We start from the raw sequence: 16,823 nt of genomic DNA on the forward strand, positions 1-16,823 counted from the left end.
CATGTTAAACAAGAAATAATGTTTCAGCACAAATTTTAGAAAAAAACAGGAATGAGAAATCTCATATTTTAAAACACAAATACTTTTAAGAGAAAATAATGCAACAGTGTGAAAATAGATGCCCTGAAAACACACTCTATAGTGATAAGGTTTCAAATGTATAAATTTGGAAAAAGAAATTTCAACACAATTTTCAAGAAAAACTCTTCAGTATTTTAAAACAAAAAAATATTAACCAATTTAATTTGAATGCATAATATATATATGAAGTCTAATTTGTTGAATATAAAAGTCTAATGCTATTGGATTCTACTCATACATATATCACGAGAAAAAGTAAAGGACTAATGATAGTTTATTTTTAGTGACATAAAATTTGATTTCCCCAAGGAAAAATGAAAGAAATTCTCCTTTATCACATTTATCAAATCTGTTTTAACATAAAAATTAAAGTTTAATTTTTTTACATTAAATGATAGTAAAACAAATTCAGAAGAAAATTTCAGAAAAATAAATTATATGAAAAGTTTAAAAAGGACTAGAATTTTACTTTATTTATTATTAATTTTTTTAGCAATTTAAAATGTTCCCTTCTTTTTTTAAACTCTTCTTATTGCAATGAAACTATGCATTGTTTGTAAATATAATCATTAAAAAAAATTTTTTTTAGCATTTTACTAAGCGAAATAATACCAGCACAGAGATGCAGAAACCAAAGCTACATACAAAAGAAAGTAGGATAAAACACTGAGGGAATAAATTCAATTAAAAAGCATGCTCAGGGAAGGGGGGAAAAGGGCACAAATTCACGTGTAATCATAAGATACTCTTTCAAGAAAGAAGAGCTTTAATTTCAAGTGAAAAAAAGACCATAATAAAGAAAATTTAAACATTTTTGTAACTGTCTCTTTCATAACTAAAACATAAATTCTCTGTATATGACTGATGCCATCTCCTTTAAGCCAATAACCCATGCAGCTCAAAGAAAAATATTGTCACACATTTTGCAAAATATTACTTTTCAACACTGCATTTTCATAAAGTGAAATGTAACTTTCAATTTTAGTTACATCACATTTCATACTACTTCAAGGTGCAATTGACTAATCATTGGGGGGGGGACTAAGTGTAAATCATTTAATGCAAAGAATGGGACAAATTAATATTATGAATGATTTAATATTGTTATGTATTTACTAAAAATACTGATTATTACCTGAATATTGTTCAAGTGAATGATATTTTAAAATGCATGTATAAGAAAGAATTCAGAAATTAATAGTTACATTATTACAATGCTTTAAATAAAGTATTTAGTAATAACCACAACTACATAAAGACAGTATAATAATGTTTATATTAAAAAAGTACTTTTCCATAAAATGCAATGAAAAAGGTTCTTGACTTGGATAATATTTTAACTACACTTGCCCTGAAATTATTATTTGGTGAGGGGGGAGAAGAGATCACTACACAATACACAAAACGTTTTTTAAAAAGAGTTTAAATGAAATTGAATTGATTACAATAGGAATTAAAAAAATTAACCTTTTATTTTAACAAATTTTGTAGGAAGATTTTTCCACTTTGCATATACTCCTAAGTATAAATTACATATATTTTAAAAAGGAATAATTTTTAATGCTTAACATAAATTAAACAGATTAGCTGAAGTGCATGTAACAACAACTGTATCATAAATCAAATTTATAGCAAATAAAATGAAAATGTAAAATCAGCAAAGCAATATCCTTGTGTTTGGCTTAATTTTAGTCAAGAGTCTATCCATTTTGAAGGCAAACAAGTACAGGTTCTTCTTCATTAGGAGCAAAGAAATCTACAACAGATGGTGCTGCCTTCTAATTCATTTTACTCCTTTTACACATAAATACAACTGTGGCTTTCTCTTCATTGTAGATTTCTTTGCTCTTGATGAAGAGGCACCTGTACCTGTTTGCCCTCAAAATTGATAGAGTTTTGACTAAAATCTCCACCAAACACAAGCTTCGCTAATTTTATGTTTTATTTTAGCATGTTTCTCTTCTGTCTTAGAAAACAAAACATTTGAAAGATCATGCAAAATGATTTCGAGCTGCTAAGTTATAACTAAGTTCTTTAGTTTACGTTTTAAAATGTTTAATTGCAATGCTCATATATGTTTTTAATAATTCACACAGCAACAGGAAATAATGCCCAATAGAAGTTTACTTGATATTAATAAATACGCAGAAAAATAAAGTATGTATTAATACTAAAAATTACATTATTTTTCAATGATTGTTATTTGTACATTATATATGTTATGTATGAAATACTGAAAATTTCAGAATATTATGCATACGAATTTTTGTATATGTGTGTGTGTGTGTGTATATATATATATATATATATATATATAACTCAAAATGCAATTACAAAGTTTCAGATTTGAAAGCATAAAAAGTCTAGATCTGCCAAAAATACCTTCAGCACTTTTTAGTCAACTGTCAACTACATATATATTCCTCTATACTCTTCTATATATATTCTCCACAAAGCTCTTGGATAGCTTTGTAGATGATAAGATGTGATAAAAAGTATTCCAAGATTCCAAGTACTACAAAGCTCTTGGATAGTTTTGTAGTACTCCAAATCTTGGAATAATTTTTTGTCACATCTTTTTTTTTTATCGCATAAAATAGTGTCCTTTAAGGGGAGATTTGATATGAAAAATACCTTCTTATCATACAGCCATCATATATAAAATAACAAATGTTGGCTGCATAATAGCAAGTAAAGAATTTTATTTAAACTTCATTTCATAAATGGATGATATTTCAGTGAAAATGAATTGAGATGTTTTATAACCACTGCCACTAGAATTAGCTGAAAAATTTCAGTCCTAAAACTTGGAAGATGCACTGTGCATATATAAGTGTATAAATATGCCTGATATTAAATATACATAATTTCTATACTTTGAACTTTTTAATATAAATTTATTTTAGAATTTTGTAAACAATAAATAATGAACCTTTTGGCATAGCAAATGAGCTCAACATAAAGTTTTCAACAACATAAAGTTATTAACATGAATAATTTGAGTATTTAACTAGAACATATTACAATATAATTAATTAGAGAACAACTGACAGAAATGTCATGAAAATTAAAATTTAGAAATTCTTAACATAATGTATAATGATATTTAAAAAATTTCAAATATTTTTAATATGCTTCTCTCTCCAAATTCAAATTAAATAAAGCTATTAGAACATTTTAAATTAAAAATTAAATATAAAGTCTAGTTTATTTCCAAATAGTCTTTAGATCCCAAATAATAAAAAAAGAAATACGTGGGAAAAAACTGCCGAATGATCACATGTTTTTACAACTTTGTAAAAATAGAGAAATATATAGTGTCAATAGTTAAAAAAAAAAATAAAATAAAATAAAACCACATGTGCTTTAAATATGCTTTTTCTTTCCCACTTTATTATTACCTTAAAGAAAATGTTATTATGCATTGTTTTAAAATATGTTTCAAAAAGTGATACTATATAAACACACAACTAAGTGATACTGTGTAACAACTTTCAGATAAAAGTTACATTACATTTGGTGTTCATCAAAATACATTGTGGATAAAATATACGTTGATCTGAGTAAAATAATGTCAAATTATTTTGAAACCAAAATGAATGCAGACCTATTTTTCTCAAATAAGAAGGTTTTTTCATTCTTTTCTTTTCTTTTTTATAAATTATGCCTAGTTAAAAAAATAATCAACCTTTGTTTAAATCTATCATTACACTATACTTTCTTAAAAAAAATTGAGAACATTCAGACATGACACCATAGAACAAAAAGTAGAACAATGCTTGAAAATGTGCACATAAGTTATTGTAGAGAAAAGGTATGTCACATAAACCAGGGTAATAAGTAAAGATGTACAACAGTAGAAAAGTAAGAAAAAGAAACAACTTTTTTTGTTTGTTTGTTTAAAATAGCATCACAACACAAGATGCAAGCATTCCAATCCAAAAGGAGAGAGGAGACACGACAACATGCAAGGAGCGGCCAGATTGGATGGATGTGAAATGCAGCAAAACGAATGACAGACAACAAGTCTAAAAAGATTTTCCCAGGTGGGGTATATGGAAAGCAGAAGAAAGAAACAGATTATTAGGTATTTTTTTACTACATGACAACTTACTAAACTCTTCCAGAACAAACATCCCTCCCTTTTGGGTGAAACACTTCCTTATGTTTTCCAGCCTTACAAAGAACTGTAAAGTAAGAAGTCATTCATTGTAATGGTTATCCCGATCACTGCTTCTGCCTCTTTCTTGCAAGTATTATAGCTTTAGATATTAACAAAATAAAATAAAACAGTCTACTACAAATTTATGAAATAAAAATAATAAAGTTATGTACGGCTATACTTTTTTAAAACACAATATGAAATTATAAATAAGTTTTTTTTTTTTTTTTCATTTAAAAAGATGCACTGACAAAATCATCCAGCAACATATATAAAAAAAGAAACTCAAAATACAAAAACATAACTTTCATGCAAAAGGCAAAATAATAGGTGCTGAAACATAAAACTGTGAGTGATATCATGCACATAGCAGTAAAATAATATATTTGGTTAAACATATTAAATTGCTCACAGCAAACAACTTAAATATATACAAAAGGCAAAAATAAAAATGCAGTTTAATAAAATGGCTTTGCATGGAGGCTGGGTCAGCTTTGTTTATCTATTAAACAGGACTATACAATTATTCTGCACTAAAAAAAAAAAAAAAAAAAAAAAAAAAACCTTATATTGTTTTTAAAAAATATTTTATGGTCACACTTTTACCTTCACAATTCATCACCTCAATAATACCATCATATTCTTAATTTAGTTAGGGTTGGAATATGGGCAATCTATTTCCTTCTAGTTACAAATATAAGTGAAATGTACATTCCTGTTTGTTTACACTGCGAAGAACTAACATCTACTTTTCAGGACAATCAAATTGCAAATTATTTTTTTTAAAGAAAATAACTCATTACCAATTAGTATGAAACTGAAAACTCCCATGTTAATTAACTGACAACAAAAACAGACTGAAATGGAACATGAATTATGTTTACATTGTGAATATATGAAATGAAATTTCTTTATTGCTGTTTTGTTTTCAGTATGAGGAATCATAAAAACTAATATGTTATAGAATAATACTTTGAAGAAACCATATGTTAAAAAAATCCAAAATCAAGCATTGTCAAGCTGCAACATCATGTTTAGAAGAAATGACTATGCATAACATGCGTTTAAATCATGAACCATTAATAACTTTTATTTTTATACCTAAATATTATACATGTTTTCAGCATAATTTCACAAACACACATTTTTAATTATTTTTTGGCTAAAAGAAAAATATTCAACTTGAATATTAAAGTGTGAAATACCCAACTTTAATTTGCCACGGATTTTAATTGAAAAGATTTAGCATTTCGAAGACAATCTGATGCAAGTCCTCTATTGAATAGTGTAGAATCAGCTTTATTATCCAGCAGCCTGGGAAAATTGCACAACTCAAAACCAAGAAATAAATTTATAAATAATATAAATAATTAATAAACCAAGTAATAATTATTTATAAATTTATAAATAATAAATAATAAACCAAGTAATAATTTATTCCTAACGAAAAGTATTAGAACTTCTTTTCAAATGCTGGAGTTCTGTTCTAAATTATTCAACACTGAATTTGAATTTTGTCAATTTTTAACGTACCAGATGATTATCCAAAATTTTTACTTTATTGCACAGACAAATGAAAAAAAAATATCTAAAACATACAATAACATATGCAATATTTCAGCTAGTAAATAAATTATGCCAAGAAAAGAAACAAGCTGCAAATTTTGTTATATTTCAAAGCAAGAATTTATGCTTTGAAGTTTGAAAGTTTTAAGTTTCACATGGGGGGGGGCAGAAATTTCTGTTTGTTATTACAAACAGATATATGGAATAAATTAAAAATCATTCCTATTTAAACACATTAAAGCATAGAAACATTTGTGTACAATACAGTTAAAAATATTACTTGAAAATAACTGGCAAAATAATAATTAAGCAATAGTAAAAACAAATACTGAAAAGATAGGCAATAGAATCTTTTAAAAATATATTCTTCCAAAACTTACAACTTCTAAAAAAAGAAGAAACTGAATAATTATGTGATTGTTAATATTCGGGCAGAAAATTAAAAGGGAAGAGGTAATTTGTCATTTACTTAAACTTGTCACATATAAATACTCTCCAACTTAGCTATAAACTAAGATAAAATAATTAACAAAAGTTTCACTGTTTGTTTAAAAAAAAAAAAAAAAAAAAAAATTAGAAAATGTATTCCTTTTTAAAGCTATGATTAAAAAAATCATGTTTCTGACAAGAAGATAAAACTATATATATTTTTTAGTAAATTTTATTTACAATTTATCAGTGCATCATTTTAGTTTCAAAATGCACCTTTCACAATTTAAAAAAGAATATCACAAATGCTATGTTGCAAATATTTGATAAGAATCAAAATATGCATTCAGAATATTTAACCGTTTTTTCCTACTTTATAGAGTAATCTATTTAGAAATTATAAAACCAAAATATATTTATTCAGAAGCTACCTTTCATGGCAACATTCCAATGCCATTGCTAACACTGATAATTACACATGCAACTCTCAACAAAATGGATACACAAACAAAGAAATATATAAAATATAAAATACCCCAGCATCAAGAACAACAGAACTTATCAAAAAATTATGTAATATAGCATAAAAAGTACTTTTCAAAGATTTCCCCTCTTACAAGTAAAAGATTTATATATGCATTCTTTCCCAAAAGACAAAGATTGAAACACACCTTTTTCAAAATGCGCTTAAGTTTCTTGTAAAGAAGTTTTTCAACAGTAGTATTTCTTTCTCTGCTTTTAAATTTCAGTTCACAATGAATTATTGTTAAAGCCCAGTTTTCAATCATTACATAAATTACATACTTTAATACATTCATTCTTATTTTCATATTAAAATCTATGTTTGCAAAGTATATAAAATAAACAAATTTAGCATAATACGAACACATTTAAAACTAAAATAAACAGCTATGATTTAAAGTGATTTCAATTCTGCACCAAGATTTATAATTAACATATATCAACACAGACATTATAATAATTTGATACATTATACATTTGCAGTTTTATATTAAGAAAATACCATGAAAAGGACCCTTGATATTATTTTTACAATGAATAAAGATGACCTATAGCTATTTGACAACAGTTTGAAACTTTTAATCTGTGTACAACAAATTACAATCAGATTACAACTTAATAGCATAATGCAAGGAATTAACATAACTAATACATTATATCAAATATAAATAATTACTGATGAGGGTATTATCATACTTAAAAATTTTCCGTATTTTTTGTAACAAATTTTTCTTTATCTCATTTAATGTTGATAATACACAGTTCAATAATCAGAACAGAGATACCTACTTTCTCATTTATATAATGTTTTATTACCATCTGAAGTTGTTTTGCATTCTAGAATAAATTAATTTTGGGAACTGTGAATTTATTTTGCAATTAATAACTAAGACAATTTATTCTAATTTAAATAATTTATATCTAGTATTGACGTTTTTTGATTGAACACAAAGATCATATGTTTATTATGCTAATTTAATTTTATTTTAAAGGTCTACCACTTTAACTTTTATTCACAAGAAAATTACATTCTTTACCATACACACACAAATATATAATAACTCATTTTGATTTTTTCAATATGTATACATATATATATACTGAAAAGCATCAAAATGAGGTTTTATTTTGCAAAAAAGTTTAACTATTAATCAAATTTACATCACGAGAAACCATTAAATGAAAGTATTTATAATAATTTAAATCAAACTATGATGATATAATTTGAACCAGAGTGAAATTAGTTTTGAGTTTATAGGAAATAAAAACATATTAATTAAAGATTTATTAATTTTTATTGAAAGTTTTAAAAATTCATTTGAGGAAGTAGGTAAAAGATCAAAGATGAGAAACTTTGAAAATGAAAATCTTAGATCTTTTCATGATGAAATCATTTTCCAAGTAAGTAAATTTATTCTATTGATATTACAAACTAGCATCAATTCAGGCAAGAAATTAGTTTCAGATTTTAATTGTTGTAATAACAAGAATATCTTTCCCACTTGAGTGAAGGATCTTAAGCATTTAATGTATATGTTAATTCAATTAACACTTTTATACACAAATAAGGACTAGAATTAACATGAAATAGTATGTTAGTAATTGTATGTCTAATAAAATAACATTTTTCCTGATCCAGTCATAAATTCATGAAGCCTGATGGAATTAGCTGAAAATGAATTTTATTATTTTAACAAAAAAACTTTGTTCTTCTCACTTTCTTTTATATTAATTCACAAACACAACAGCCCAATAATAGTATATGTTTGGAAAGGAAACTTGTATTTCATACCTTTAAATATTACATAATTTCATATAATGACATATACAAAAAGACAGATAGTTACGTTCTAAAATGCTGCATATCTTGAGATATCATACCTTCATATTCTTAGCATGATATCTAAATCCAGATAACATAAAAAAAATATTAAACTTCAATAAATTAAGGGAGAAAAAAAACATTTTCTCCATAGTGCACATCCTCTCAAGACTTTGATGTCAGTGTAAAAATAAAATAACAATGTCTGTCAATGATATTTTATTTGTACAAATGGAAGAATATTTTGATTAACTCATAATCCAGACGACTAAAACACTATGAACTGAAAACCAGAAAAGCTATTTCAAAAATATAATTCAATAATGAATGAAAATTAACTGAATGCTTATTTAAATGGTGAAATAATTTAATTTCTTTTAAAGGACAGATAAATAGGTCAACATTTTAATTTAAATACAATAAAAAGACAATTACCTAAAATATAAATGTCTTTAAGATATGCATTTAACTACTGAATCACAATTCTTTTAAATTAAAAATTAATGTTTTAGGATATTAATAATCCTTTTTATCTCACTATGTTGAAGAAGGACTATTAACATGAACAAAATTAAAATAGTGATCAATTTTAAAAGTTGTCTGCTTACAAATTTCAAAATTACAGTTTTTATTTATTTTTTAAATATTAATATAAAATAAAAAGCTAAAATTAGATGAAAATATATGGAATTTAATTGAAAAACAGAATTATAAATCTAAAAAATTAAAATTTCTAAATAGTTCTTTGCACATAAGATAGAAGCCCACAATGACAGTCACTAATATACTTTCAGTCTGAAAAGGAATAGTAAAAAACAATAGCATCTATAAAACACTTCTGAATAAGAGCATTTAACAAAATACTGACTAGCAACAGTTCCATATTTTTTTTATATATCTAACTATAATCATATAAAAATATAGAATATATGTATTATGATACTAAACACATGTTATGTCTGAATACAGCATTAATTGTACTGTAAAATACATATCATGAAGAAATCAGAAATTTGACTAAAACTTATTTCAGTTCCAAACATTTACATAATGGCAAACACAATGTATTAAAAAGCATTAAAAATTATGTATTATGCACACACATATATACAGTTACACAAGTAAACCACACTTGATTTATCACTGACAATAAATCACATGTTCATGCACATCATGCCATTCCAACTAAGAAATAAGCTCAGATAGTTTTGGAGACAGCCAATTATCTCCAAAGCTTCAAAAGCACACATGCAAGAAGAAGGTATAAAGATGGAATAAGCGAGAATCATGCATCATGCAAGCAGAAGGGAAGTGCCAGGAAGAAACTTTGGAGATGGTCAAATAACAATCAATCAAAATGTAAACTACAAAACTAAAACAACATAAGATCATGCTGTTAGCAATGACTGCACTGCTCAACTAACAGAATTCTGTGCACAACAACTGCGGGTTGATCATAAAATCTACCCATAGATTAAACAAGGCTGCATAATAGTCAAGCCCTCTTTGATACATGGTGCACTACTATATTATGGTCTAGAGTTAAAATCAACTACAAACTGCTCTAGACACAGCAACACAAAAAAATGAAGGGCCGCAATACCTCAAAGTCCTTCGGGTGTTGATGTTAGTAGGCATGGAGAAGGCAAAAGAAAAACATTTCCTTAGAGAACTGTTTATCAGGGCGATCAGGTCACATGACAGTATACAAATTAATCACTTTTCGCACTCACATTTTGGACCATCTCAAAAGCCCCTTCGCTTGCTACTGCTGGATGTTTGTGAAGGACAAGTTATAGGTCAGGTATTAATAATATATACTGAACTAGCAGGTTTCGAAGGGCATGCATGAGTCAGTCCATTCCAAAAATAGTAAGGCGGAAGTAGGTAAGTAGTCCAGTAAGTAACAATGCTGGAGCACAGTAAGTAAATGCGTAACCCGCATCAGGAGGAAGTCACAGAGATATGAAACATACGAAGGCAGCGTGACAAAATTACATGAGCACAGAGGCAGAGCATCAGCTGCAGAAGGTATAAAAAATATAGGGCAGCTGGTTTCAGTTAAAAAGTGTCAATATAAATAGTATTGGTATATAGGATTGATCTAATTATGTGACAGATTAAAATGGACAGGCAAGCCACAGGATTTTTGAGAAGGTCCTTGCTGTGAAAATTAGAAAGCCACAAAAAGAAAATATAAATAGGTTTATCACAAATAAGATAAAAAATGTTCCTAACTGGAAATAAGAAATGAAACACTACTGCAGTTTAAATTTATATAATCATCATTCCAAGATTCTTCCAAACAGATGGAACAGGATATGAATGAAATAAACTAATCATAATATACTGAAGAAGCAGATTTATTTGCACATTTATCTTCAAAATGAAGAAATATGTATGCTTTCAAAACAATCACAATTCATAAAACTTCAAATGTAATAAGAAGAAGTTGCATATTAGCATACATTTTGAAATTACTTAATCAGTAATATTATACTGACAGAGAATATAGTTGGCCATTCAGTTAAGCAAATATTATTTTTGACTGTTAGGCACATTATAATTCTACTCTTTTAATACTGCACAAGTATAACTAAATGCAGTATTTTTAACATTATTTAAGAACTTATATCAAAATGCCCGAAATTTATAACTCCTTATATTGCAATAATATATATGCATACATAATTTTATCATATATATATATATATATATATTTAAATTTTGACCTTTCCCAAAATTATACGTAACTTACTTTTGTACTTTAATGCTTGAAAATTTGAATCTCTTATATGAATCCAAAATAAGTAAATTTTAAATGTTAAATTACAAATCATTCTGCTTATAACTAATTGCAAAATGAAACAGTTGAAAAGTAGAAGAGATTGCATAATTAAATTTTTTCATTAGCATTATTAGCTTTTTCTTTCTCAAACGAAAACACATTATGTTCTTTTACTCAGAAATTAAATACTTTATTATTAACATTAAAAATTTACAAAAGATTGTGCTTTAACTATGCATAAACACATTATGCAGAAGGCCAATTTTTAGAAAAATAATATTAAAATATTATCTATTCCTTATAGGTTATAACAAAAAATACAATATATGAAGGGGAGGAATCTTTGAAGGTATGCCTTGAATAATTCAGTTAATTTAATTCAATAAAAGCTACATTTAGTTACTTCTAATTAATGCACACAAATATTAGTACTTGTTTTAAGCTAATAAACAAAATCATACTTCTGAAAGAATTGACAATGGAGACTTCTATTTGGAAGTTATTGTAATTATGCAGTAAATAGCTCCTGCTTGTAAATGATAAATTATTGAACATCTCCATTGCCTAATATTAATAAATCCTTATTTCAAAGGACATTTTAAAACTGCTTAACATGTAATTTAGCTTTGATTCAGGTTTTCTATGATAAGAGCATTATATATGTATACATAAAATTTTTTCTTCATTATGATTTGTTTTTGTAAAAGATCTAGATTAATACCTTTTCTAGTTAATGAAATGAATCTGAAAAAATTTTTTACTTAAGTTTGAAATGTTGACGAAAAACTGTACAAAAGCAAAAATGTATCATTCTAAGCAGTCAAGCATATTTCAAATGTTTTTACATCAAAACCTCAACCTTTGACATGACTTAGGCACCCCTGATGGATATAAATGATGAGGCATTACCTGGATGATTTTACTTTTCTTTTTCTTAAACAGTATTAACTTGTATCCCTTACAACTAACTATCTTATGAAACAATATGTTAACTGCCACAACCCATAAGTTTGCCAAGTATATTTTACTGTCATCTAAATTTTAAACAAGTTAAAACAACATTATGCTTTTTTCTGTTTATTTAGACTACAAGTTTATCACATCATTCTTGTTTTAGCTTTAATTTTAATATGTTTTTCCTTATATAAAATGGTGGCATGGGGATGTTGAAAAATATTTCCTATGTATAATTATGATAACTGCATATTATGTCATTTCAACTCAAGAAAGATTTCAGAAGAATGTTCCAATTTTGTAAAGCAAGCATAGTACTACAAACTAGGCTATTATTAACAAGGTAAAAAGTTTTTGTATTTCACTTATTTTGTATAAACACAGTATAAAACTTCAAAATGTCCTCCTTCCCTTGAAATATTCATTTGTAAGATATAAAAAATATTCCTTCACTTATTTTGTATAAACACAGTATAAAACTTCAAAATGTCCTCCTTCCCTTGAAATATTCATTTGTAAGATATAAAAAATATTTTGTAGTAAAAAAGGGATACTTTTCTTTTAATTCTTAGTACGAAAAAATATTCCATTCAAATAATATTTTGAATTCCTATTGCTCCGATTTTCCCTTCCTATAAAATTATTTAAAATCATTTAGCCAATACTATGCTAAAGATTTTAGATTTTATGAATTACCTCTTATGTAAGCATTGCTTTATGACTATTTTAAACAGATATTATTAAAATAGTTAACAATGCTAAAAAGTAAATTAGGAGTCTATATTATAAAATAAGCTATGATAAACTGAAAGCATTGAAACCAAAACCTTTTTTAGCTCTTTGAATAAAAATATGAAGGTCTGTTGCATCTACATAATACAGAGGAAAAACAACACAATTATATTTAAATTAAAGATGCATCTTAAAATATGCGTCTCTGAAAGCCTTTTAGTTCACATGAATTAAAAAAAAAATCTACTTCAACAATAAAACTTTCTATTTTGCATACTTAAAAAATCCATGGTTAATAAAATTTTCATCAATAACCTCAAAAAATGAACAGGTACAAGTAGCAAGACTATAAAATTTATGATTATATTTTATGACACACAAAAACTGGAGAATTTGCTTCTCAAAAATTCTTCAAAACTTACTGAAGACTGAAACCAAAATCTTAAACATAGTCCACCCAGGATATACAATTAGTACATGTAATAAAAGTGGTAAAATTTTTGACATTTTCTTGATTTTAACAAAACAAAATCTAAAACAAAATTCATAAAAAGTGCAAAATAAATGTGAATTCAAATAAAATGAATGCAACAATAGTAACATAAACGGTATAATACAAATGACACTATTTACATATATATGGCCTTGAAAAAGCAAAATGTTAAAAAAAAAAAAAAAAAAAAAAAAAAAAAAAAAAAAAAAAAATATTGTGAAATCCAAATACAGTTTATAAAATAAGAATCAGCAATAAAAATAAAATGCCTACTTCTTTTCTGCATGACTTTAATTCTGAAAAAACAGCCAAATTATACATTGAAAAATATATCTAGAATCCCTTTTAATTCTCATTTTCTGAAATGAAGTGTTGATTCACTTTACAATAAAATACTCTTCGCCACACTAAATGAAATATTTGAACAACAAAAACATCTAATAAACATAAAATACATACCTTGCTATTAGCAAACAAAAGACCTACGCCCTCCATACACACTTGGAGAAGACCTCCTTCACCTGTTTTCATATCTTGAACTGGAAATTCACCTCCTAATTCTTGTCCTAGTTGTAAGATTAAAATAAGAATTCCCAAATGCAAGTAATAACTTCAAAAAATGCCATTTGTAAATATTCATACATGTATTTACACACTGCTAACTACATTACATAGTTTTAATCCATTTTTATTAAAATTTAAATCATTACTATCAAAAGATACTTTGAACATCATATATTATTGTTACGAATTTGGTATTTAAAAAGCGAATGTTAGTTCAATTATAAATTAAATGGTTTTATTTCCCGCGCAGTGCAGCACACGACAAATATTAAAAGAAAGCTAAGCCGGAAAATTGAAAATACGAGAGTGCGTGCATTAAACATTTAATAAATATCTCTTTTTGATTTCGAGAAAGTACTAGAAAATTCTTGCACATGATTTTAAAATCTTATAAAAGGAGGAAAACCTCTCAGTTAGTTAGTTACTTAGTTTGTTGTTGTTTTCAGAGTTTGTTTAGAAAACTGCTCTTGTTGCGAATTCGCGGATTAGCTTTCTCTAGCTGTTTTGAGTTACGTTCTCTTGAACATTTGAGTAGTTAAAAGATAACTACTGTGAGATATTGTGATACTGCACGAATATTTTAGGAAATTTAAGCATATTTGTTGTGATAATAATAAATTTTTGTTCATTTTTCATAGGACTAGTGCATTGATTTCGTAACGAACCCGTACGTACGCAACAATTTTTGGTGTCAGAAGTGGGATTTGAATGCCAATAAAAAGAGCGATGGAAGAGCAGTTAAGGCAGTTGATATCAGCCTTTGCCTCATTTAAAGGAAGAAATGAAAGAAGAGATGAAATCTAGCCAGGAAAAGATGGATGATTCCGTTAAAGGAGAGATGAGATCTGTTAAAAAGAAATTGGATGCTGGTCAATTAACTTTTAAAGACGAAATAAAAGTTGTTAAGAAATCTGTTAAAGATGAAATAAAAGCTATACAAGTAAAGATTGAAGAAAGTCAATACAAAATGAAAAGAGAAATTGCCTGCAAAATAGAAAACAAATTCGAGGTTATGGAAGGCAGAATTGACGCAGTTGAAAATAAAGTTGGAAACATTGAAGAAAAAGTTTCTTCGGTAAAAGAAGAAATAGAAGAGAGAGTTTCTGCTGTGGAACAATAAATTAATGATAGAGTATCTGCGGTCACCAAAGAGGTTGATGATTTAAAGAAATTCGTAGCGACGGCAGGGAGCAATCCAGAAGGTTTTAAATTTCTACACATGCCTGTTCGTCCCTCTCTGAAGCTATCGACATATGATGGGAAGACCTCCTGGCAGGTGTATAAGACACAATTTTCTATCGTGGCGGATGCGAATGGATGGGATTCCCAAACTAAGGCCTGTCATCTCGCCACTTCTCTGAGATCAGACGCAGCGGATATCCTGCAAACGCTTTCCCGAAAACCAAAGACTTGACTTCAAAGCTCTATCCGGCGCATTGGAGCTGCGCTTTGGTGAGAAATGTTTAAAAGACTACAGCAGGCTTCAATTAAAATCCCGTCAACAGAAGTCCACCGAATCACTCCAGGAACTCCCCATGGATGTTGAAAGGCCGTCCCACCTCGCCTTTACGGAGTGCCCGAGAGAAACGAGGGAAATCCTATCTCTGCAATACTTTATTGATGGCATCCGGAATCCTGATATACAGAAAGCTCTGTGAATGGCGGATGTGAGGGACATAAGTAGCGCTCTGCTGTACGCCATGAAGTTCGAGGCAGCCCAGCAAGCAACTCGTAGAGATCGCTACCCAGTCAGAGTCAGTGCCAGTCCGTGAGCCAGTGGATCAGTTGATGGCTCGTTTAGATGATTTAGCCAGAGAAGTCAATGCTTTGATACAGAGTAGGAGTGAGAACAAAGTGGAACAAAGCTGTTGGAAATGTGGTATTGAAGTCACTTATGACGGCATTGCAGAACACCCCAGAACACGGATAATAAAGTGGATGATTTGACAAGACCAGTGAATGCCTTAAGACGAAATATTGGTGAGAAGAAACCAATCATAAAGTGCTGGAACTGCGGTGTTGAAGGCCACATACGAAGGAACTGCAGAACTCCCAGAGCATGGAAAATACGGCATACGATTTAAACAGACAATTAAATGCCATGCGAAGGAAAAGGATTAACAAGAAACCAAAGTGCTGGAACTGTGGAGCTGAAGGCCACATACGAAAGAATTGCAGAACACCCCAAGGTATGAAAATTGAGACCATTTCTCAGCAATGATGCAGGAAACAAACTAATGACCATATCAAGGAATGGAGGTTGCCAGATAATGAAAAACCTTGTTTTAAAGCACTTAGGATTTCTACAGTGAGTGGCAACAGTAACGGTCTGTCCATCAATGGGAGTACCGATAGAGTTTCTTGCAAAATGATCATTGACACAGGTGCTAATGTTACCATCATTCGGAGAGATTTAGCTCAACAGTTTAAAGATAAACTTATTTGGATGCCATTCTGTGTTACCCTTCAGACTGCATCTGGTGATAAGATCGACATAGCGGGGAAGTTAAACATGAACATCATGTTTGGAAGTGCTGCCTACTACCCCACGGCATATGTGGCAGATATTACAGATCCATGTATACTCGGATTGGACTTTTTAAGGTAATAAAATTTTTTCCTTAGACTTCAAAAACAACAAACTGCTTTCAGCATCTGATGACATGACTATCCATCCTCAGATGGGATCCTCACCTGGAAATGCCGACGC

At 28.2% G+C, this 16,823-nt stretch overlaps 1 protein-coding gene across 12 annotated transcripts in view; it reads right to left on the reverse strand.

Moving 5' to 3' along the window:
- The window catches only part of Rab3-GEF (Rab3 GDP-GTP exchange factor), a 176,712-nt gene that overhangs the window by 14,742 nt on the left and 145,147 nt on the right, over window positions 1-16,823 (reverse strand). For 9 of the 12 annotated variants that reach the window (XR_015043574.1, XR_015043573.1, XM_085825652.1 and 6 more), the window contains 2 exons: window positions 14,009-14,115; window positions 4,196-4,268 (listed from right to left, as the gene is read on the reverse strand). Coding sequence is in view for 10 of the 12 variants with exons in the window: in XM_085825652.1 (XP_085681778.1) it covers window positions 4,196-4,268; window positions 14,009-14,115 (180 nt within the window). In the remaining 2 variants the exon portion in view is untranslated. Of the gene's footprint in view, window positions 1-4,195; window positions 4,344-14,008; window positions 14,116-16,823 lie in introns of those variants that run through there. The other 3 variants (XM_085825656.1, XM_085825657.1, XM_085825658.1) reach the window with 2 other exon arrangements.

This window comes from Stegodyphus dumicola, chromosome 10 (genome assembly GCF_044657685.1).
Source record: "Stegodyphus dumicola isolate Sdum_Otavi_A_Nest chromosome 10, ASM4465768v1".
NCBI lineage: Eukaryota > Metazoa > Arthropoda > Arachnida > Araneae > Eresidae > Stegodyphus > Stegodyphus dumicola.